This window comes from Pipra filicauda, unplaced genomic scaffold, assembly GCF_003945595.2.
Source record: "Pipra filicauda isolate LSUMZ 115617 unplaced genomic scaffold, ASM394559v2 scaffold857_size89037_pilon, whole genome shotgun sequence".
NCBI lineage: Eukaryota > Metazoa > Chordata > Aves > Passeriformes > Pipridae > Pipra > Pipra filicauda.
The window spans coordinates 65,124-88,999 of record NW_024105039.1 but is presented as its reverse complement, the minus strand read 5'-3'; the positions used below and the strand labels follow the sequence as shown (position 1 = coordinate 88,999).

Below are 23,876 nucleotides of genomic sequence, written 5' to 3'. Positions count from 1 at the left end.
AGGGCTCAGGGAGCCCTGACATCCCTCAGTTCCTGCAGAATTTGGGAAAACCGGATGAAATCAGAGCAGGGGAGCTCAGGCAGCTTCAGGCCCTCGTTTATCCGGCAATTTTTTGCTCCTGATGGGTTTTATTCTTATTTTATTTCGACTTGATTTCTTTTGAACTCCCCCAGCCTGATCCAGGTGCCCTGGGTGGTTGGGCCTTTGCTGTTCCTGCTGCAGGGAATGGGATACAAGGGGCAAAAACACGTCTCCAGACTGCAGCCTCTATACATATATCAGGTTTTTTTACACTATCTACAACCAGGGATTAGGTGGGTTAAAGTTCCTGCTACTCCTTTAAAAAAATACCCAGAGGAAAAAAACAAACCAACCAACCAAAAAAAAAAACCAAACCCAAACCCCAAACCTGTACATTTCTGTAAATTACATCTTTAGAAGAATAATTTTTTTGTGTGTTTTGTGTTTTTTAGAAGCTCATAAAACACTTCAGGGGTCATTTGGAGAGAGAGAGAGAGAGAGAGAGAGAAAATTAAATGATTGGACAAGACAGGTTAGAAATTTGTTCAAATCAAGTCAAACAGACCAAGCACTTTGACAGAGTTATTTTTGTAAACTTCTAGTTTTGCTGTTCAACTTTACACACTGGAAATGAGCAGAACTTCAGCTGAGGGCCTCAGCCCTGTTACAATACAAAAGGTACTGAAAAGCAAAAAAAAAAAAAAACAAAACTATTAAATAATTTAATATACAAGTGTAGTTAAAAAGCTTCTGTACATTGTCACTGATGTACATCGGGCTGGAGAGATAGAAAATCACCGGGTTATGTTCAAATTTACACGGGGGTTGGGAGTCCTGGGGTGGGAAGGGGGCTCTGGAGCTGAGTTTGGGACAGGGGGAGGGGTTTGTTGGGCTCAAAGCCAAGCCCAGGGCGATCCCAGGTGGATCCTCCTGGTGTGGCAGCACATGGATCCTGCTCCAAACCCCTGAGATCAGCACCAGCCTTCCCTCCAGTCCTTCCTTCTCTCTCCCCTTCCTTTTTGTTCCAGCCTGGAACTCTCCAAAGCGGCCTGGATCACCCCCAACAAGGACCAGGAGAAGCCACACTGGGAATTGTCCCCGGGAATTTGTGTCCCTGCCCCCCCATCTCCAGCTCTGGGGGTCCCTGAGCAGCACGAGGAGGTTGGGAAATGAGCCTTCCCCAACAGGCACTGCTGGACATCTCCCTGCAAGAGGCTTTTCCCCCCCAAGGCTCAGCCCCAACCACAGCTCTCTGGGGTGGGGGTTCTGTCAGTCCTGCCCTACAGGAGCAGCACTTTGACCCTGCCAGCATTTCAGGCCCTGGCTGCCCCATCCCTGGAAGGGTTTAAGCCCAGCTTGGAGCAGCCTGGTCTAGTGGAAGGTGTCCCTGCCCGTGGCAGGGGGTGGGAATTGGACGATCCTTAAGGTCCTTCCCAACCCGACCCACTCTGGGAACCTGCTCCTAAAATTAAAAGCCAATTTCTGAAGAGCTGAGATTAAAGTGAATCACAGAATATCCTGAGCTGGAAGGGACCCAGTTCCTGACAGCCTCGGGCTGGATGGACAGACAGACAAGAGGGTGCCTGGACCCCCTGCCTGGGACTGGCTTTCCAAGCCCCTCTTTTCCAGTTGCTCCTCGTTCAGGAGCTCAGGGCACTGCCAAGGGCAGGGAAAAGCATTTGGGGGCTCAAAAACTGAGTTGTTGCAACTCAGTGACTTCCAGAGGGGAGGAAAAAAAAAGGGAGATCCTGCTTCCCACACCAGGGCAAGGCAGAGCAGCCCATGGGGCATCAACATTCCCAAGGGGGGGTCGTTCCTGACCCCAGTCCCAGCACGGGGGGGGTGCTGAGCTCCTGGGGGGTGCAGCAGTGGGACCCCAAAGCTCCCCCCAAACTGGGGGCCCACTGGCCTGGAGCTCCCATGGGAATGCCTTGGGATTCAGAGCCTCAGGCACACCCCAGGAGCTGGATCCCCCCCGGACTGGGACCTCTGGATCACACCTTTCTTTCCTATTTTTTGAGTTTAAACAGCCCTGAGGGTTTTCCTTGCAATGCCAGGGACAAGACTCCCTGCCTGCAGTGGTGTCAAGGCCACGTTTTCCCCTCTGGAGATTTAACAAGGCCTAAAACACACCAGAGCCAAGGTCTGGGATCAGGATCTCCATGGGGGAGGAACCACAAAATCCTGCTTTGGTGACTGGACAAACCCCTGTCCCTGGAATGTCCTTCAGAGGGGAAAACTGAAGGGTTTGGATTGCAAAAAAAACACCTCTGAGCTGCTGAGAGAGAGAGGGGATGGGAACTGGGAAGGAAAAATGAGCCCTGGGGGCTGAAGTGAGATGATTTTAAGGTCCCTTCCAACCCATCTGTGACTGAAGAAAAGGTTTAGGGGGTCAGTCCCCTCTCTGACTGAACCACTGAGAGCCCTACACGTTCCTCTGCCCTCCCCTGTTTAAGCTGGGAGATGAATATCCAGAGCTACCAACGGAGAAAAACACCTTTATTCAACCCCAGGGACCCCCCAGGCACTGCTGGGCCCTGGCAAAACCTGGAATTAACTCCTCCCAGCTCTCTGCAGGCCCAGCCTGTGTCCTGCTCTGAGGCTGCACAGGCACAGGGAGGGAGAACTCACAGCTGGAGAGGCCAGAAAGCTGAGCTAGAACAGGGAATCTTACCTGGGAAAGCCTGGAAACTGGGCAGTTTTGCCCAGGGCAAGACTGTAGATTCATGTTAAGCCTCTGGCTTAGGTTGGGTCTGGGTTTAACCACCTGGTTTAACTCTGACTCTGTAAATCCTTAAGGCACAGGTGCCTTCACTGCCAGGCTGCAGCAAAGATGCAAAAGGTTGTTTTTTCCCCAGTTGTTTGGCCCATGAAGGGATCAGACAGGAGGAGAGGAACGTTCCTGCTCCCACAAACCCCACAAAGCCAGGAGAGAGCTGTGGTTCTGGGCCAGGGACAGGGAAGGGGGGCCCTCACAGGGACACACAGTGGTGGCTCTTTGTCCCACTCTGCCCTGGGACACCAAAACCTGCCCCAGCTCCTCCTTCCCCAACAACAGCACAAAAAAACCCCAGGAGAATTCCACCTCAGGAACTACACTGGGAGCTTCAGGGCACCCCAAAATCCATCATGATTTCACCCCATCACCCCCAGGGAGGGCACAAGAGCAGGACCACACTCCAGGGGAAAGGGGGGAGTGGATCCAACGTGGATCCAAGTGAGTCCTCTTTGCTTCCCAGGAGCTCCCAACCAGGAGGGATCTGAACAGGGTGAAGGAACACGAGTCCTTTGGACTAAAAACCTCAATTCTCAGCCAGAGGGGGAGCAGCTCAAAGCAGCAGCTCAAACCAGCACACACACCCCAGGATATTCCTGCCTGGAAGGAGCAGCTCCTGCTGCCCTTCCCACCAAGGGCTCCTCTTGTCCTTCTGCCACCTCTCTCCTGCCACCTCTCTCCCAGCAAGGCCTCCCTCCCAGAGGAACCTGCTGCCTTTTCCTGGCAGAAAAGGGGTTTTGCGTGTTTTTTTTTTTTTTGTGTGTCTGTGTTTTTTCTCCTTTTGTTGTTTTTTTGTTTGTTTGTTTGTTTGTTTTTTGGCTTTTGTTTGGTGGAGGTTTGTCCTGAATAGTTACTGTGGTTCACAGGAGGCTGGCCAGGCTGGTGGTGGGGCCGTTCTGGGCCTGGAACTGCACGGGGGGGGGTCCATCTGTCCACTGCAAGAAGAACACACACCGTGAAAATTCCCGGGAAATTTTCTCCCTGGGAAAAGGATTTCTCCCTGGGAAAAGCAGGACTGGCCACCCAGAGCTTCCCTGACACTTGGGGGAGCCCACCTTTCACCCCCCACACGCCAGGTTTGGGTTTTCCACGTCCCTGGAACGGGTGTTTCTTGGGGAGCCCCTCCACACCCCCACCATTCCCAACCCAGGGGAAGCAATTCCTGCTCTTCCAGGGACAAACTGGACCCCTGAGCACAGGAAAGCACAGGCAGGGACCCACCTGGATGTGCCAGAGGCTCCCAGGGCAAGGCAAAGGGTGCTCGTTTCGTTGCTTATCTCCCCTCTCACCTCGGCCAAAAATCTTCCAAAATTGGGTATTTATTTCTTAATCCTTTTTTTTTTCCCCCCCTCCAGGTTTTTAATCCAGGGCATCTCTGTGCCTGGCTCAGGATGGATGGGGGCTCAGGGATCCCCCAAAACTGCTGCTCACAAACCCTCAAAGCTCTCAGGTTTCCCCCCTGGGAGCAAAGCCAGCAAACAGCTCTTCCCTACTGGCCTTTCCCCCTCCTTTTCCTCCCCAAAGATGTCCAGTTCCTCACATCCCACGTTCCCCTCTGGATGTTCTCTCAGTTATTTCAGAACAGAATCACCTCCTGCTGTTGCTGAGGGAACTATTCCACGTTTTTAAACCTGTGTTAAAATGCTTCTGACAGGAAAAAACAGATAAATAAGATGGATATTTATAGATAAATGGGGGGGGGGGGGGAAAACCCCACTTGGGAATTCTGAAGTCCCAGTGCAAACTGCCTGGGACTGGGTTTCCAAGCCCCTCTTTTCCAGTTGCTCCTCGTTCAGGAGCTCAGGGCACTGCCAAGGGCAGGGAAAAGCATTTGGGGGCTCAAAAACTGAGTTGTTGCAACTCAGTGACTTCCAGAGGGGAGGAAAAACCCCACTTGGGAATGCTGAGGTCCCAGTGCAAACTGCCCTTCGAGCTGTGCCCAGCAAAGCATCCCCAGGACAAGGCAGAGGGGATGGCCCAGAGCCCCCAATTGAGTTCAGATCAAAAGCAACAGCTGGCACCCAAAACAAGAGGCCACCTGATCACACCCAGTGGCCACAAAAGCCATTTCAAAAGCCAAACAGGAGCTCTGGGGGTGGCAAGAAAACACCTGTGAGAAGCAAAGCCCAAGAATGAACTCGCTGGGTCGCCTCTCCTGCTGGCAGTGCCACCAACCAACCCTCACAAAAATCACTTTCTGTCACTTTTCCCGCTCTCAGAGCAGTTTGAACTGCAGGGAGCTGACTGAATTCGGGGAGCTGGGTGGGAAGGGGGCAGGGGGAGGCAGGGGTCGTGCCCTCACCGTGATCAGGTTGTGCTCAGGGAGGCTGCAGGCCTCGATGTGGTCCTGGAGCAGCTGCTGGGAGAAGTTCTGGTGCATCTGAGCTGCCTCGTGAGCATCCATGGCATTCCCACAGGCCTTGTTGAGGTCTGGAAGACAGCAGGGGAAAAAAATAACCCCACTGCTTTGCACCCCAGGGCCAAGGGAGCAGCTCCCTTTATCCCAAAGCACCGGTCCCTGGGTGGGATGGGGATCATTCCAGCACCAAACCACGTCGGCCCAGAGCAAAAACCTCCCGAGGAAACCCCAACCCTTCCCTTTTCCAGCAGGATTCGCTGCTGTTCCAGCTTCCAGCTATCCAAAGGAACATCAAAGCAGCTCCAGGAGGAGGAAGGAAACTCCTGACACCACTGGAAGCCCCTGAGCAGCCTGGGCTGGGATTTTCTGCCTTCCAGCCCCATCTAGTGGGACTGGGACAGACCCGCTGCTTCCACCACACATCCCAGGGATCAGGCATCCAGCCTGGCCTCGGGCACTGCCAGGGCTGGGGCAGCCACAGCTGCTCTGGGAATTCCATCCCAGCCCCTCCCCACCTCAGCCAGGAATTCCTTCCCAATATCCCATCTATCCCTCTGGCACTGGAAGCCATTCCCTGTGTCCTGTCCCTCCATCCCTTGTCCCCAGTCCCTCTCCAGCTCTCCTGGAGCCCCTTCAGGCCCTGGAAAGGGCTCTCAGCTCTCCCTGGAGCCTTCCCTTCTCCAGGTGAGCACCCCCAGCTCTCCCAGCCTGGCTCCAGAGCCAGGGGAGATTCTGAGTTATCCCATTCCATGTCTGGGCATTCCCAGCCATCCCCAGGAAGGCCCTTTCCCCCCTCACCTCTGAGCAGGGCTGAGGACCAGAGCTGCACAGACATGTCTGGGATCTTGCTGGCCAACTGCATGGCTGGGACCACCATGTTGTTGCTTTCCTGGGGGAGAGCAGAGGGCAAAGCAAACAAAATAAATGGGATATTTGGGGTGGTTTTTTTCCACCCCTTGCAAACACACAGGTGTCAAATCTGCCTCCTTTAATTTGTGCCACGTCCTGTCACTCCCAGCTGGGAGCCTTTGATGGGACAACCCCAAAAACTCATCCCAGAGCTGCCTGGGATTTGCTCCATCCTGGGAATTCCAGTGCAGCACAGCAGAAATATTCCCTGTGCTCCAGCACAACAGTGAGATTTCAGGATTGTATCCACAATTCCTCCCTGAACAGTCCAGTGGAACGATGCCACTTGTCCTTTTCCAGCCCCTTTTCCTCAGGCATTAAGGAACAGACACTTCAAACACCTGATTAAAGTTATTAAACGTGCAAATCCCAGACCCAAGGCAATAAAATGCCAACTTTTTGTGGGACAGCGATAAAAAAAAAAGGCTCTGGGATTTCTTTCTCACCCTGTGGTTGCCCAGCACGTAGAAGATGTGCCCCAGCAGCACCAGGGAACAGGCTGTGAGCCGGTTCAGATCCTCGGCGTTGGACATCTTCAGGGTCTCCCTCAGGAACCGCCTGGAAAACGGGGAGAAAAAGGGGGTTTGACAACATCCCTTCCCTCCCAGCAGAGAAAAACCATCATGGAAAGCTGAACCGAGAGCTGGAGTAACTGGAAAACATCAGGAGTAGGGAATGAACGTGCTGCAGGTGATCTGAAAGCACCGAATTCCCAAAGCTCGGCTGCCACTTGGCAGAAAAGGCTGTGGCAGAGCTCCCCCCTTTGGAAAACTGCACCAAGGACACGAGATTCCAAAGGATCCCACAGGAAAGAGATCCGGATTTTCCGTGGGACAGACCCAACACAGGCTGAAGTACATCAAAGCTACTTTAAAACTTCACCTTGCCTGTTAAAAAGGGGGAAAAAACACGCAATAAATGATGAAAAAGCACAACCCTTAACTAAATTTCCTGGGAGGGAGTCAGGAATTCAGCTGACAGCTCCAACTCCGAGAGGCTTGGGGGTTCTCCATGAGTTCTGGGTTCAGTTTTCGTGGGATGGGTGGGCAGGGATTAGGGGAAAGGAGGGATTAATTCAGCTTTTTGGGATGGGAGTGGAAACCCCGAGGCCTCGTTTCTGCCTCTTCTCCCCGTGGGTTTCTCCAACCTCCTGCTTTGTTCAGGGGAGAACAGCAGGAAAGCTGCTGGCTTTGGATCCCCCAGGGGTTTGTACTCACTTTGCCTCGTTGTATCTCCCCTGGAAGAAGGAGAAGAGCCCTCGGATGTAAAAAGCTGCAGCTCGGAGACAGTGGGAGCTGGGGGGAAAAGCACAGGTTGGGATCTCAGCACCAGGGAGGGATCAGGGAATCCCACACGGATTGCTGGGAATTCCCACCCTCCCAAAAAAAAAAAACCAGCTTCCCAATTCATTATTACATAGGTCAGAACTTCTGCCTTGGAAATAAGTGGAGTGTTCTGCTTCCTCTTTCAAACCCTGCCACAAACCCCCTGTTCCCATCCCCGGAATTCTCACCTCACGGGGAAATTGTGGTCTGGATTTATCCTTTCCAACAGGCTGTAGAGCTGCAGAGTGGGAGAGGAGAGGGAATAATCAGCATTTCTCACACACACAGCCCGACAGAAAGTGCTTTTCTGAAGTGTAAGTCGAACCAGAAGGGTGCAGATCATCCCAAACACACCCGAATTCCCCCCCTCTGGTGGGATCAGGGCACACACACTCCAGCATTTGGAGCTTTCGTGCCCGTTTCGATCCCCAAAATCAAGTTCTGGATAAAATATCCTTCCTCAGACCTCGGGGGATTTTCTGGACAGCTATTTTATTTCCCCAGGAAACTGGTGGCTGTTGTGTCTCAGCTGTCCAACAACCCCAAACCAGTGCTGGGTCAGACCTGGTGTTTGATTCCAACCAGAATTCCACTCAGCCAAGGAAAAATGGTCCATTTTTAATCATCATTTTTCTCTCTCTCTAAGCCTCTTTCCCCCCCACCAAAAAAGTCCTTTTGTGGGTTGTGGCAAAGTTCACGTGGAGCCTCTTCACCAGACTCCTGCAAACACACCTCTGAGGGCCCTCACACCCCTGGGAGGGTGGAAATGGGGGATTTGGGGGGAAATTTGGGGACTGGAAGGGCCTCAGGGTGAAGCCAAAGGAACACAACACCTCCAGGGACCTGTTTGTGGCTGCCCAGTTATTGATGGAACCTCCCAAAACCCCCAAGCAGAGGGACAGGGGTGGGGGGGGAAGGTGGGAGTAAAGCCACCATTCCCATGGGAAGCTGGGAAGAATCCTGGGGATGAGCCAGAATTCTGGGGATGAGCCAGAACATTCTGATCCAGAACACTCTGACCCACAACACTCTGACCCAGAACACTCTGACCCAGAACACTCTGACCCAGGACACTCTGACCCAGGACACTCTGACCCAGAACACTCTGACCCACAACACTCTGACCCACAACACTCTGACCCACAACACTCTGACCCACGACACTCTGACCCACGACACTCTGACCCAGGACACTCTGACCCAGGACACTCTGACCCACGACACTCTGACCCAGGACACTCTGACCCACAACACTCTGACCCACAACACTCTGACCCACAACACTCTGACCCACAACACACTGACCCACAACACTCTGACCCAGCTGATTCCTCTCCCACTGCCTGGTGAAGGAGCTGCTGTGCCAGGCAAGGCTCCCACCGCAAAACCCTCCAGGGAAAAGCAGAATTCCAAGGCCAGGAGGTGTTCCCCCTGCAGGGAAGGGGGCTCTGGGGGCAGGCAGGGCCCATGTACCTCCTGGTGCCTGTTGCCCTCCCGGATGTACACGCTGGCCAGGTTGGTGACAATGAATGCCCAGAGCTCCTGGTGTGTCGTGAGCTGGGAGGGACAGAACAACAACAGCACAGTCACACATTCCACGTATTCCAGAGCCTCCCCTGGCATCTGCTCATCCCAGAAAAATCCCACGTTTTTATGCCTGATGTTGTGATGCCATAAAACCCTCCAGGCTGGAAGCACAGGAAAAATTAACAGGGCAGTGAAGCTAAATACAGATTATTGCCAGGTTTCCCTTCTGACCTGGCCACTCCCACACAATTCCAACAGCCCCACTCCCACAGGAAAGCCTGGAAGCAGAAATCTCACCCTCAGTGCTGTAGTGAATTGTGCTTCTGCGTTGTCCATGCAGTTAACAGAGATGCAGTAGAGGCCCTGGAGGAGGAGAAATGTAAATGATGATCCTCACAGCGAAGAAAGGCACCCCCCAAACCCACAGAAATCCCGGGATATCGCCAGGGAAAAGCAACCAACAAGCCCTGGATGTGCTTGGCTCTGGGAAAAGTAAGGAATTCTTACAGAAAGCCCTTTAAAATAAGCTCATTCATGTAAAAAAAGCTTTATTTAGCTGAGGAAACCATAAATGTCACGCAATGCTCAAAATTTCCTACGTGACAATTCCCATTAAAAACCATCTCCAGCTGTTTTAAACCTCCTGAATTTACCTCCTTGACTATTTGTGATACAAAATCCAATACAAATCTTTTTCCAGAAAACCTGTGGATTCCCCATCCCTGGAAGTGTCCAAGGCCAGGCTGGAGCAACCTGGGATAGCAGGAGGTGGGATGGGATAGGATGGGATGGGATTTAAGGTCCTTCCAACCCAAACCCGCTCCAGGATTCCCCAACACTTATTTCCAAAGGGTTTTAAAAGCCTCAGACAGGTGGGAATCCCACCAGGGGTGAGGCCCCACAGGAAAGGATTCCTGCTGCTCTACTCCCTGCCTGCCCTGAGTTCCCAGGGATGAGCAGGAGAGAGGGATCTGGTGCTCCCAGGAGCTGCCAGGGGTAATTCCAGGCACTCACCAGGAGCGTGTGGAGCTGGGCAGCGTGGTTGGAGAAGAGCCTGGGTGACTGCTGGCACAGCTGGCACACCTGGGAGATCTGGCACAAGCACAGAGAGTCACATTTTAGGACACTTTTTCTCCGTTTCCTGCTCCAAATCCACCTCCTTCCCCCCCACACGTGTGTCCAGGTCTCAGTGATTATCCCAAGGATCCCAAATTACGCTCCTGGGTAGAAGCTGGAGGCTGGATGTGCCTCCAGCCCAGGGACAGGCACTGCCCCACGCCCCAGCTGCTCTGGGATGGTTTTGCTCCAGCAGCTCCACCCCCTGCAAACCAAGTCACAGATCCCTCCTGACAGACCCCAAACCCGAAATTCTGCAGAAAAACTGGGATAAAATATTCCAGGGAACGGGCCAGGAGCAACGGCCAGTTCTGAACCTCCCTGCTTGGGATGATCCAGCACCTCCCCTAAGCACGGGATGGATGAGCAGGATTTGAAAATGACTGGAAAAATGGGAAAAGGCCCAGTCCTTTCTTGCACTAAACAACACAGACCCTCCCTTGCTCTCCTTCCACTGTGTGGGAGGAAAGGACAGAAAGGCAGGAGGTCTGAAAGCTGGGAAATGCTCGGACAAGGAAGAGGAAGGAGCCACCCTGGGAAGGGGAAAGACACCCCAGGCAGGCTGTAAATACAGCAGGAGGGTGTCAGCTGCACCATCAGCCACTGTCCAACTCCAAAGTGTCCTGAAAATACTGCAGAGGAGCCGATCCCACAGCTCCTGAGCTCCATCCCTCCCGGCTGCATCCATCAATAACTCAGCAGGAATTCCTGCCTGAGCCCAAATATCTCCCCCCAGGCCGAAATTCCCACGTTTTAAAGGCCATCCCTGCGTCCACCCCCATCCCAGGGAATGCTGGAATCCCACCCCAGGGAGTGCTGGAATCCCACCCCATCCCAGGGAGTGCTGGAATCCCACCCCATCCCAGGGAGTGCTGGAATCCCACCCCATCCCAGGGAATGCTGGAATCCCACCCCATCCCAGGGAGTGCTGGAATCCCACCCCATCCCAGGGAATGCTGGAATCCCACCCCATCCCAGGGAGTGCTGGAATCCCACCCCATCCCAGGGAATGCTGGAATCCCACCCCATCCCAGGGAATGCTGGAATCCCACCCCAGGGGATGCTGGAATCCCACCCCATCCCAGGGGATGCTGGAATCCCACCCCATCCCAGGGAATGCTGGAATCCCATCCCAGGGAGTGCTGGGATCCCACCCCATCCCAGGGGATGCTGGAATCCCACCCCATCCCAGGGAGTGCTGGGATCCCACCCCAGGGAATGCTGGAATCCCACCCCATCCCAGGGAGTGCTGGAATCCCACCCCATCCCCATCCCAGGGGATGCTGGAATCCCACCCCATCCCAGGGGATGCTGGAATCCCACCCCATCCCAGGGAGTGCTGGAATCCCACCCCATCCCAGGGAGTGCTGGAATCCCACCCCATCCCCATCCCAGGGGATGCTGGAATCCCACCCCATCCCAGGGAGTGCTGGGATCCCACCCCATCCCAGGGAGTGCTGGGATCCCACCCCAGCCTCACCTCCTGCAGGGCTGTGGCTTTGTGTCCCGTCACCAGCCGGCACATGATGATGTGTTCCAACAAAATCACTTGGAATGAGGACAGGATGGGGCTGCAGTCCAGCACTGGAGAGGGAGGGAAGGGAGCACAGCAAGTGGAGTTACCTCAGGAATTTACAACCCAGTTCACTGAGTCGCAGCAAAACCCCCCCAAACTTGGTATTTTAACAGTAACAATATCATTAACAATATTACTACTACTAATAAACAAACCACTAATTTTTGTACTCAAAGCAATCAGCTAAAAGAATTATAGTGGGAGCAGTGAAACAAACTGGGAACAAACAGTGGGAAAAGTTGTTACTCTCAGTAGTGTTTCTGCATTTAAAGCAACCACCCAGCCTTAAAAAAGAACAAAAGTCTCAGTCTGATCTTTGACTGACCAGGGAGCCAAAAAAGGCTGTGTTTGGTTTAAATTAGCAACAAATACTAGAATTTTGCAGCATCATCTGAATTCCAAGCCTTCTCCTTACTTTTTAGCTTCTCCAGCTGCATGAGGGCTTTGTCTGTGTACTTCTGGGCCTTCTCCAGGTACCCTGCCTGCATGGAATGCATCACTGTCACCTGCAGGGAGACACAGCACGGCTCACTCACCTTCCTCAGCCTCCCAGGAGCACTGGGATGGGATTCCCAGACAAACTGGGCACGTCCCAGTCCCTGGAAGTGTCCAAGGGCAGGCTGGAGCAGCCTGGGACAGCAGGAGGGGTCCCTGCCCGGGGCAGGGGGTGGCACTGGATGAGCTTTAAGGTCCCTTCCAACCCAAAACTCCTCTGTGCCAAGAGGGAAGGGCTGGCAGTTCCCACGAGGCCTGGGAGTCCCCACAGCTGAGCTTTTCTAGCTCACCCTTGACAACATTTAGGGTTTTGAGTCACATTCGAGAAGTGGAACGACCAGTTCCAGAGACCTGGAGTCCAGTTGTCACAACACGGGTAAAAACTGAGCCAAGGTGGCTCCTCTTCACACAAATAAATCCACTTTTCTTTGAGTTGGATATTAATAGAGTTTAATTTCAGCTTTGGGGCTTCTTTCCCCTCTTGTCTCCCACTGGTGGTGCCAGGGATGCCGTGGCAGGATCCAGCTGCTGGTGCAGCACCGAGATCCACCCCAGCCCACTCCAGTTTTTACCCAACCCCTCGTTAATTAGCGACTGATTAGCGAGCAGAGCTCTCACCAGGTAGACCAGCACACACATGTGCTCCTTGGGCAGCCAGTGGAAGAGGTCAGCGGGGTTGCTGGGCAGGATCTCGTCGTCGTGCAGCGTGGAGATGGTCTGGATGCACTGCTGGAGCTGCTTCAGGCAGGGCTTCACGCTCTTCACCTGGCAAACCACACGTTCCAGAGGCACCATTCCAGGGGGGAAAACCTCCCAGGTAACAAATAACACCCCCCCCCAAGTCAGGGAATTACTCTGTGCCCAAAGTGTGACAGGGACCGTTCCAGGACGAACAACACTCTGCCATTTGTGGGTGAAAATCTGAGCAAAGCGTTTCCCAAAATTACAGGTTTTTGGCTGGTGGGTGTTACCCCCCCCAGCAGCACAACACGGAAGCAAGAGAGGCCAAAGAGCACAAAAACACCCCAGAAAACCTTCCCTCGAGGGAGAAATTCAAGTACTTTTCCCCCTCGTTTCACTCGTGACGAAAACCTACAGAAATTCAGTTTTGTTCCCCAAAAACCACCCCCCAGAGGTGTTTGTGGAGGCAGTGCTGCTCCTCCCAGAGTTCCCTGGGATCCCCCACCTACCTGCCCAGCATCCAGGTAGTGTGTGACCTGCAGGACCAGGAAGAAGACCCGCAGGGATTCCTTCTGGATGGGGTTCCCCTGCCAGTTCTCCACGATCTGCCCGCACAGGGTGAGCAGAGGGTGAACCTCCTGCAGCTTCCGCTCCATCAGGAGCAGCTGCAAGTCCAGAGGGAAAAGAAGGAAACCATGGATTTGGTGTTGAACAGTTCAAACACTCGGAGAACCACAGCACTGGGAGGAAGTGGGGTGGAATTCCCAGGGAAGCTGTGGCTGCCCCATCCCTGGAATTTTCCAAGGCCAGGCTGGAGAAATCTGGGATAGTGGGAGGATTCCCTGCCCATGGCAAGGGTGGCACTGGATGGGCTTTGAGCCCCTTCCAACCCAAACCACTCCAGGATTCTCATTCCAGGCCCATTTGATTTATTCATCTCATTGCAAGAGCCCTTTCCCACAGCCACAGCTTCCCTCCCTCCAGTGACAGTTTCCAGTCATCCTTTCACAATTCCCAGTTATTCTTTTCCCTCCCAGAAATCCTTTTACAGTTCCCAGTTATCCTTTTCCCTCCCAGAAATCCCTTCACAATTCCCAGTTATCCTTTTCCCTCCCAGAAATCCCTTCACAATTCCCAGTTATCCTTTTCCCTCCCAGAAATCCCTTCACAATTCCCAGTTATCCTTTTCCCTCCCAGAAATCCTTTTACAAACCTTTCACAATTCCCAGTTATCCTTTTCCCTCCCAGAAATCCTTTTACAAACCTTTCACAATTCCCAGTTATCCTTTTCCCTCCCAGAAATCCTTTCACAATTCCCAGTTATCCTTTTCCCTCTCAGAAATCCTTTCACAGTTCCCAGTTATCCTTTTCCCTCCCAGAAAAATCACATCATACTTAAGAAGGAAAAAAAAAACAACCCCTCAAACCTATTCAGGAGGATTTCACACCAATCCTGCAGACTCAAAGCTTATCCCAAATATATTTTAATGCCCTGCTTGCCCACAGGGCAAACAAGAAGATAAAAAAGCACAAAAAGGCACACAAGGCACCTTAAAAATTGGTTTATGGCCAGGCAAGTCTTGTTCATTTGCTCTGGAACTTGCACTAAACGAGTGAAGAGGTTATTTAAGAGAACATCCCACTCACCATCCCCTTGCTGAGCAGGAACAACGCTCTGAAATGGAATAAAACAAAGTTATGCTCACAGAGAGTTACTCAAACCACAATTACACATTAAAAAATAAAGAGGATTTGCTTTTCTCCCCCCTTGAAGAGCAGAAGGAAAAGAGTATTAAGGGACCTGCCCCAGGAAACCCATTTCAAAGCTAAGTGGAAAAAGGGCTGCAGGAACCAGAATTCCAGCCTCAGCTTTGCATCCAAGCTTTGGGCAGTTCCAGCTCCAAAAGTTTCTGAGCTCCAACCAGACAAAATTCAGTTTAAAAAGCCCCTCCAGAGTGTGAAGAGGACATGCTTGGGTTTAATGGTTCTAATGGTGTGGTGGGAGGTTAGAACTGGAGGATCTTTAAGGCCCTTCCAACCCAAACCATTCTGGGATTCCTTGAGCAGGGAAAGGAAAGAGCTGGAAAACCCCCCCCCCCAAAGCTGGAGAAACCAACTCAGAAAGGTGATTTCTAGGTGGGTTTTAGAGGCAAACCAACCCCTTTAAATAAAACCCAGACCAGCTCCAAATAAAACTGGAGGAAGCCAGGCTATTTGCCGTGGGGAGGGAGGGGATCCCAGGGGTCTCACCTGGTGTACTCGGAGCCCACCACCCTGGCATACTCTGCTCCCACCCCCAGCAGGTCACAGGCAGACACCAGGTCCTTCTCCAGGGTGTGCAGTTGCTGGAATGACAAAAAAAAGGGACCCAAAAGGTCAGGGTTTGCTCCATGAAACCCACTCCAGAGTTCCCCAAGTGTCCCTATCCCTGTGCTTTCCATGAGCCAAAATACAAACCCCCAGACTTCACATTCACATAATTTAATTACACATTCAACTTACATATATTTTTACATAAATACACTCATAAACATATATTTATTTTATATACACTTGTGAGCACATCCCAGAACAGGAATTCAATTCATATATATTTTTATATAAATACACTTCATTTATATATTTATTTTATAAACACCTGTGAGCATATTCCAGAGCAGGAACAGTAACTTTCCCTGGACACCTTTCACCTGCTCCTTTTTCCCCTCCCACATCTACCAAGGCAGTAGAAAACTTTAAAAAGACATTTTAAAAGAAGTTTTAAAAGACATTTTAAAACATATCTCTGAGAAATTTTAAAAGACGTTTTAGAGACATTTTAAAAGCTGTTTTTAAGACCCCAACAAACCCTCAGAGCCTGGCAAACCCCAATTCCAGCAGGATTTCAGGCCATTCCCTGCAAACCCCAATTCCAGCAGGATTTCAGACCATTCCCTGGCAAACCCCAATTCCAGCAGGATTTCAGACCATTCCCTGCAAACCCCAATTCCAGCAGGATTTCAGACCATTCCCTGCAAACCCCAATTCCAGCAGGATTTCGGACCATTCCCTGCAAACCCCAATTCCAGCAGGATTTTGGGCCATTCCCTGGCAAACCCCAATTCCAGCAGGATTTCAGACCATTCCCTGCAAACCCCAATTCCAGCAGGATTTCAGGCCATTCCCTGGCAAACCCCAATTCCAGCAGGATTTCAGACCATTCCCTGCAAACCCCAATTCCAGCAGGATTTCAGACCATTCCCTGGCAAACCCCAATTCCAGCAGGATTTCAGACCATTCCCTGCAAACCCCAATTCCAGCAGGATTTTGGGCCATTCCCTGCAAACCCCAATTCCAGCAGGATTTTGGGCCATTCCCTGGCAAACCCCAATTCCAGCAGGATTTCAGACCATTCCCTGCAAACCCCAATTCCAGCAGGATTTCAGACCATTCCCTGCAAACCCCAATTCCAGCAGGATTTCAGACCATTCCCTGCAAACCCCAATTCCAGCAGGATTTTGGGCCATTCCCTGCAAACCCCAATTCCAGCAGGATTTTGGGCCACTCCCTGGCAAACCCCAATTCCAGCAGGATTTCAGACCATTCCCTGGCAAACCCCAATTCCAGCAGGATTTTGGGCCATTCCCTGGCAAACCCCAATTCCAGCAGGATTTCAGACCATTCCCTGCAAACCCCAATTCCAGCAGGATTTCAGACCATTCCTGGCAAACCCCAATTCCAGCAGGATTTCAGACCATTCCTGGCAAACCCCAATTCCAGCAGGATTTCAGACCATTCCCTGCAAACCCCAATTCCAGCAGGATTTCAGACCATTCCCCGCAAGCCCCAAAATCCCTCCTTTTCTTTTTTCCCTGCTCCCCCTCTGGAGCTGTGTGTTCCTGCTTCCCACGGGATGATCCCTGCTGCTTCCTGCCCCACCTGCCCTCGCTCCAGCCCAACCAACCCCCGGATCTGTGGCCTGGATTTCTCTCTCCCCTCCCCGTTAAGAGCCCCGGCTGAGGGGTGAGGGGGGTGAGAAGGGCATCCCAAAGGGAATGCAGGGCTTTCCCAGGCCTTTCTCCTGCTGCAGGGGCAGGGAGCACTTACTGCCAGCTGGAAGAGCAGGCGGCAGTGCCAGTAGGGAGTCTGCTGGGAGATCTGGATGGCCTTTCGCAGCAGGGGCTTCGCCGTATCCACGGAATTCTGCAACACAAAGGCGGGACACTGGGAATCCAACCCCTCCCAAGGAGCTGCAGAGCAGTTCTGGGTGGTGGAGGTGAGGGATTTAAACGCAGGGAAAGCAGCAGAACCAAGAGGGGAGAGCCTGGAAGAGGATTCCTGGAGAAGCTGTGGCTGCCCCATCCCTGGGAGTGTCCAAGGCCAGGCTGGAGCCACCTGGGATAGTGGGAGGTGGCCCTGCCCCTGCACTGGAGGGGCTTTAATGCCCTTCCAGCCCAACCCCATTCCATGATTCCAAACCCCCGAGGAAAACCCTCGACTCCCCTCCCACCCCCAAAATCAACCTCTGCCAAAGCGAGGCCTCACTTTGGCCAAGGGAACTCCCTCTGGAAAATCCACGTTGCAATTCCAGCAGCAGCTTCCAGAATAAATAATAAAAAAAAAAAGACAAAAAGCCCTTCGTGCCTTTTTTTTTTTTTTTTTTCTTTTTAACTCCTCCGTATTTACAACCCCAACCCTAAAAATCCCATAAAATCGTCCCATTAAGGGGAATCACCCGCTCCAGGGGCTGGAAAGGCAGCTCCTGGTGGTGCCACTCACCTCCTGGCAGTACAGCTCCGACAGCAAACTGGCTGCCTCGAACTTCACATCTTCAAACTGGGGGATCTGGCACCAGAGTCAAGGAATAACGGACACGGGGTGGAAAACAGCACCAGCCTGGCCCCCAGAAACTCTGAACCCCTCAGGAAAGCTGGGATCAGATGGGCCCTAAGGTCCCTTCCAAGCCAAACCATCCCGGGGTTCAATGAAAGAGGCCCCCAGTGATGAAAGAGTTTAAAAGTAGATTTAAAATAGAATAAAAGCATCAGTTAAACCCCCACCCCAGGCCCTTGGAGGTGCTTAAGGAGTTTCCATGGAGGTGTTTTGTGCTCAGCACCTGCAAAGGACAATTAACTCTCTCTTCAAACACCTCAAGGCTCTTTGGGAGGGAATTTTTCAGCTCTTCCCAGTGATCCACCCGCTCCCTGGATGTGCTCCCGGGAGAAGCAGCAGTGCTGTGCCAGGAAAAGGATACCTGCTGGGATATCAGCCACTGCAAGGGAACACGGGGGGTTAGTCTGGGACCAGCACCCACCGGGACCCCTCCACCAGCCCCTCCCTCACCCCCTCCGTCCCGCTCACCGCCTTCTCCAGGTGCTGGGACACCCCTATCGCCTCCCTCCCCTACTCCAGGACTCCCCCGAGCCCCCCAAACCCCGCTCACCGCCTTCTCCAGGTGCTGGGACACCCCCATCGCCTCCCTCCCCTACTCCAGGACTCCCCCGAGCCCCCCAAACCCCGCTCACCGCCTTCTCCAGGTGCCCGCGGGCCTGGTCGCCGTTGCGGGTGTGGTGGTAGAGGACGGAGCCGAGCTGGAGGTGCGTGCGGGCCTCCATTCTGGCGGGGGGCTTGCGGGGCAGCACGGCCTGCAGGCAGTGCACGCAGAGCCGCACCTTGGGCGGGCTGGACGTGCGGAAGTGCTCGGCCAGGCCCAGCAGCGCCAGGTACCACGACTCGCCCGCGGCCGCGCCGCCGCCCGACCCCGAGCCCGGCGCGGGCCCGGCCGCGCCGCCGCCGCCTCCGCCCGCGCCGCCGCCGCCCCCGGCGCCACCCGCGGCTCCCGCGGCGTCCCCGGAGCCCGTCCCGCCGCCTCCCGCCGGCTGCGGCGGCTGCTGAGGCGGCGGCGGCTGCTGAGGGGCCGCCGCGCCCGCCGCCACCGCCGCCATCTTGGGGCCGCCGACAACACGGGCGGGGGGCGCGGGGCAGGGCGGGAGGTGTAGTTCGCGCGCGGGGGCTCATGGGAGTTGTAGTCCCGCGGCCTAAGAGCGGGGTCGGGGCCTGTCCTGCCCCATTTAAAAGTTCTCTTTTCTTTAAAACTCCTTTTAAAATGGCTTTCAAAACGTCTTTTGAAACTCCTTTAGAACGTCTTTAAAAAAAAAACTCTCTAAAACACCCTTTAGAATTTCTTTTAATTTTTTTTTTTTAAAATACGTTTTTAAGGCGTTTGAAAAGTAAAAGTTCTTTAAAAATAAAAGCCCTTTTTAAACGTAAAGCCCTTTGAAAATTTGAAAATTTAAAAATGGTATTTAATATATGGTACTTAATATTTAATACATAATGTGAAATATATAATATATAATATATATGTAAATTATATATAGTATGTAATGTAATATGTAATATGTAATACTATATATAATAGTTAATATATAGGTGATGTATATTATATATCACCTTATATTATATCACATTATATTATATATTATATATATAGATAGATAGAATTTTTATATAATATGAAATATATTATGTAATATATAATACATTGATAAATAATGTGTAATACATGTTATATAAAATATGATACATAACATATAATATTTCTCTCCCACGCTTTGTTCACTGTAGCACCTCAACATCGATTTAGCAAAACTTAAAATTCTCCGATTTTTTCCCAAATTTTCCCCGAAACGCCTCGCGCCGGCCGCGGCGCCAAACGGCTCCGCCGGCGATTAATTACGCAATTAACCGTCAAACTTAATTAACCGCCATCCTTCGCTGGCCCCCCCTTAGGGACTACAACTCCCGGCAGCCCTTGCGGCTGCGCGGCCCCCTCGCGGCGCGCCCGGCGCGGGGCACGCTGGGAAGGGGACTCCAAAATGGACAACCACCGGGATGCTCCAGGTACGGCCCGGCCCCGCCGCTCCCCCCGGGCCCGCCGCGCTCCCGCCGCCCCGACCCTTCCCTCCCGCCTCCCTCCCGACGCTCCGGGAGCCGCGCGTGGCTGCCTGTGCCCCAGGGGTGGCTGCGTGCCCGTGGGGTGCCGTGCCTTCGCTCCCCCCCCCCCTCCTCCGTTGATTTCCTTCCCCCCTCCCCGGTTTTCCCGCTGGGAAGGCGGGACGCTGGTTTGCGATGGTCCCTCCGTTAAGATTCCCCTCGGCTTTTCCTGCAGGGCAGGCGAGGCGGTGGTTTGGGATGACCCTTCCCCCTCCCCTTCTCCTCCCTTTTCCCATAGGGAAGGCGAGCCGGGGATTTGGGAGACCCCGCTGTTGATTTTTTTTTCCCCCAGTGAAGACAAGCTGAGGTTTCGGGGTGCCCCCCCCCAGGTTAATTCCTCCCCCTTTTCCCCGGGGAAGCCCAGCCAGTGATTTGGGATTACCCCCATTAATTCCCCCTATTTTTCCCCAGGGAAGCCCAGCCGGTGTTCCAGGACGATCCCCATTAATTCCTTCTCTTTTCCCCAGGGAAAACTAACCAGTGTTCCAGGATGATCCCCATTAATTCCCCCTGTTTTTCCCAAGGGAAGGCCAGACCTGTTCCAGGACAATCCCCATTAGTTCCCCCTGTTTTTTCCCAGGAAGGCCCAGCTGGTGATTTGGGATTACCCCCATTAATTCCCCCTGTTTTCTCCAGGGATGCCCAGCGGGTGTTCCAGGACGATCCCCATTAATTTTCCCTGTTTTCTCCAGGAAAGCTCAACCAGTGATTTGGGATTACCCCATTAATTCCCCCTATTTTCCCCCAGGAAAGCTCAACCAGTGATTTGGGATTACCCCCATTAATTCCCCCTGTTTTCCCCCAGGGATGCCCAGCCGGTGTTCCAGGACAATCCCACTGATTCCCCCTCTCCCCCAGGAAAGCCCAGTGGGTTTTCCAGGACAATCCCACTGATTCCCTGTCTCCCCCAGGCAAGGCCAGCCGGTTTTCCAGGACAATCCCACTGATTCCCTGTCTCCCCCAGGAAAGCCCAGTGGGTTTTCCAGGACAATCCCATTGATTCCCTCTCTCCCCCAGGAAAGCCCAGTGGGTTTTCCAGGACAATCCCACTGATTCCCTGTCTCCCCCAGGCAAGGCCAGCGGGTTTTCCAGGACAATCCCACTGATTCCCTGTCTCCCCCAGGGAAGCCCAGCCGGTTTTCCAGGACAATCCCACTGATTCCCTGTCTCCCCCAGGCAAGGCCAGTGGGTTTTCCAGGACAATCCCACTGATTCCCTCTCTCCCCCAGGGAAGCCCAGCCGGTTTTCCAGGACAATCCCACTGATTCCCTCTCTCCCCCAGGAAAGCCCAGCGGGTTTTCCAGGACAATCCCACTGATTCCCTGTCTCCCCCAGGGAAGCCCAGTGGGTTTTCCAGGACAATCCCACTGATTCCCTCTCTCCCCCAGGAAAGCCCAGCCGGTTTTCCAGGACAATCCCACTGATTCCCTCTCTCCCCCAGGAAAGCCCAGCTGGTTTTCCAGGACAATCCCACTGATTCCCTGTCTCCCCCAGGAAAGCCCAGTGGGTTTTCCAGGACAATCCCACTGATTCCCTCTCTCCCCCAGGGAAGCCCAGCGGGTTTTCCAGGACAATCCCACTGATTCCCTGTCTCCCCCAGGCAAGGCCAGCGGGTTTTCCAGGACAATCCCACTGATTCCCTGTCTCCCCCAGGCAAGGCCAGCCGCTGGTTCGGGGTGTCCCAGTCGAAGGCAGCCAAGACGAGCGTGAACATCCTGCAGCAGGAGGAGCTCATCGCCCAGAAGAAGCGGGAGATCGAGGCCCGGCTGGAGCAGCAGGCGAGGCAGAATTCCCTGAGCATCCCCCAGCTCCCCCTGCTCGGAGAGTACGTGGAGCCCTCACAGTTCCATGGGAAGGGGGGAGGCAAAGGAGGAGCTCTGCACCTGGGGGGAATTCCTGGGAATGTTGTAGCGAGGGGTGGGATTGGGGTGGTCACGGGGGCATCGGGGTTTTCAGGCCTTAATTTAATTTGATAGAACTGAAATAACTCTAATTCTAATAATTTAATTTAATTTGATAGAAATGTTTCTCAGAAATTGATTTATGTATATAAAAATACATTTATATATAATTTATAACCTTATATATTATGATTTATAGTCATCATGCTCTATATATGATTTATTAACACACTGAGATATTTATGATAGAACCCATATGTTGATATATTCATTACAGTAATTATGTGTGATTTATTAATGTATTGATATATTTATGATATATTTAGCTTAGGAATTATACATATGATGTATTAACATTGATATGGTAGTGATAGAAATTATATATTGACATACTCTAGAGTTATATATAGATTTATTAATAGATTGGTATATTATGGTTTATCTATTATAGAAATTATATATGGGTATGCATTTATATATTTATCAGAAATTATGGATATGACATTAATGTATTTATTAATGTATTGATGTATTATGATATATAATATGATATATCCATGATGGGAGTTATATATGGATATATTTATCATAAGGATTATGTATGTGATTTATCAATATAATGATATATTATGTGTCTATGATAGGAATTATGTATGGATATATTTATCATAGGGATTATGGATGTGATTTATTAATGTATTGATATAATTATGATACATTTGTGATAGAAGTTATATATGGATTTAATATCCCCAGGGGCTGGGGAGCCTCCTGAGCTCCATCTCCCCCTTTTATTAATAATTCTGGGGGGTTTTATCCTGTTTTCTGCCCCCAAATCCCAGTGTGGGAGGGACTGGGGAGCCTCCTCAGCTCCATCTCCTCCTTTTATTAATAATTCCCAGGGGTTTTATCCTGTTTTCTACCCCCAAATCCCAGTGTGGGAGGGGCTGTGGAGCCTCCTCAGCTCCATCTCCTCCTTTCATTAATAATTCTGGGGGGTTTTATCCTGTTTTCTGCCCCCAAATCCCAGTGTGGGAGGGACTGGGGAGCCTCCTGAGCATCATCTCCCCCTTTCATTAATAATTCTGGGGGGTTTTATCCTGTTTTCTGCCCCCAAATCCCAGTGTGGGAGGGGCTGGGGAGGCTCCTCAGCTCCATCTCCCCCTTTCATTAATAATTCTGGGGGGTTTTATCCTGTTTTCTGCCCCCAAATCCCAGTGTGGGAGGGGCTGGGAGCCTCCTGAGCATCATCTCCCCCTTTCATTAATAATTCTGGGGGGTTTTATCCTGTTTTCTGCCCCCAAATCCCGGTGTGGGAGGGGCTGGGGAGGCTCCTCAGCTCCATCTCCCCCTTTTATTAATAATTCCTGGGGGTTTTATCCTGTTTTCTGCCCCCAAATCCCGGTGTGGGAGGGGCTGGGGAGGCTCCTCAGCTCCATCTCCCCCTCTTTTCCTCTCCCAACCAGCGACGATGGCTCCGAAGGCGACGCCTCCGTGTCCAACAAGTTCGTGAACGACGGGAGTTTCCTGCAGCAGTTCCTCAAGCTCCAGAAGGAAAAGTCGAGTGCTGGTAGGTCCATCCCGAGCTCCAGGCTCTGCTCCTGCCTAAACCCCTGCTAGGAAGTTCTGAGGCGATGATTATCCCTGAAAATCGGGGTCAAAGTCTGCATTTGGGATGCTCCAGGAAGGTTTTTCCCCCTCTTTCTTTTCACCTTCCCTGTGCTGTGAAGTCGAGCAGTTCTCTCCTGGCTCGAATCTCGCTTTGTGAAAAGTCATCAGCGGGGTTTTTTTCTGGCTTCTATTTTAAATTAAATTAAATTTGAATTAAATGAATAATAACAAATTAAATCGCTTGAATTTCAATGTATTTAATTTAATGATATTTATTTGAAATTTCTTGAAGTCCAGTTCCTTGGGGTCCAGTTCCTTGGGGTCCAGTTCCTTGGGGTCCAGTTCCTTGGGGTCCAGTTCCTTTCCAAGAATTTTAACTGGAAGAAATTCTCCCCAAATTCTCCCCAAATTCTCCCCAAATTCTCCCCAAATTCTCCCCAAATTCTCCCCAAATTCTCCCCAAATTCTCCCCAAATTCTCCCCAAAAATTCTCCCCAAAAATTCTCCCCAAAAATTCTCCCCAAAAATTCTCCCCAAATTCTCCCCAAATTCTCCCCAAATTCTCCCCAAATTCTCCCCAAATTCTCCCCAAATTCTCCCCAAA

General features: G+C 52.1%; 3 protein-coding genes across 3 annotated transcripts in view; 2 read left to right on the top strand and 1 right to left on the bottom strand.

Annotated features, from left to right (window-relative positions):
- Positions 1–537: 537 nt before the first annotated feature.
- MAU2 (MAU2 sister chromatid cohesion factor) lies at positions 538–18,481 on the bottom strand. The gene is made up of 19 exons (XM_027731045.2): positions 18,290–18,481; positions 18,019–18,036; positions 17,544–17,609; positions 16,872–16,967; positions 15,036–15,130; positions 14,433–14,460; positions 13,295–13,450; positions 12,723–12,869; positions 12,025–12,115; positions 11,514–11,617; positions 9,932–10,009; positions 9,215–9,280; positions 8,864–8,947; positions 7,579–7,628; positions 7,283–7,360; positions 6,512–6,623; positions 5,955–6,045; positions 5,100–5,227; positions 538–3,732 (listed from the first exon to the last, which is right to left on the bottom strand). The coding sequence occupies exons 1-19, from the start codon at positions 18,377–18,379 to the stop codon at positions 3,658–3,660; spliced, it is 1,653 nt and encodes a 550-aa protein (XP_027586846.1). The 5' UTR covers positions 18,380–18,481; the 3' UTR covers positions 538–3,657.
- Positions 18,482–19,617: 1,136 nt separating this feature from the next.
- LOC113993143 (SURP and G-patch domain-containing protein 1-like) lies at positions 19,618–23,509 on the top strand. The gene is made up of 3 exons (XM_027731052.2): positions 19,618–19,667; positions 21,414–21,585; positions 23,128–23,509. The coding sequence occupies exons 1-3, from the start codon at positions 19,643–19,645 to the stop codon at positions 23,279–23,281; spliced, it is 351 nt and encodes a 116-aa protein (XP_027586853.1). The 5' UTR covers positions 19,618–19,642; the 3' UTR covers positions 23,282–23,509.
- The window catches only part of LOC120325153 (MAU2 chromatid cohesion factor homolog), a 13,010-nt gene continuing 12,429 nt past the window's right edge, over positions 23,296–23,876 (top strand). Inside the window, exon 1 of the mRNA XM_039390660.1 lies at positions 23,296–23,349. Within this exon, the coding sequence (XP_039246594.1) occupies positions 23,296–23,349 (54 nt within the window). The remainder of the gene's footprint in view (positions 23,350–23,876) is intronic.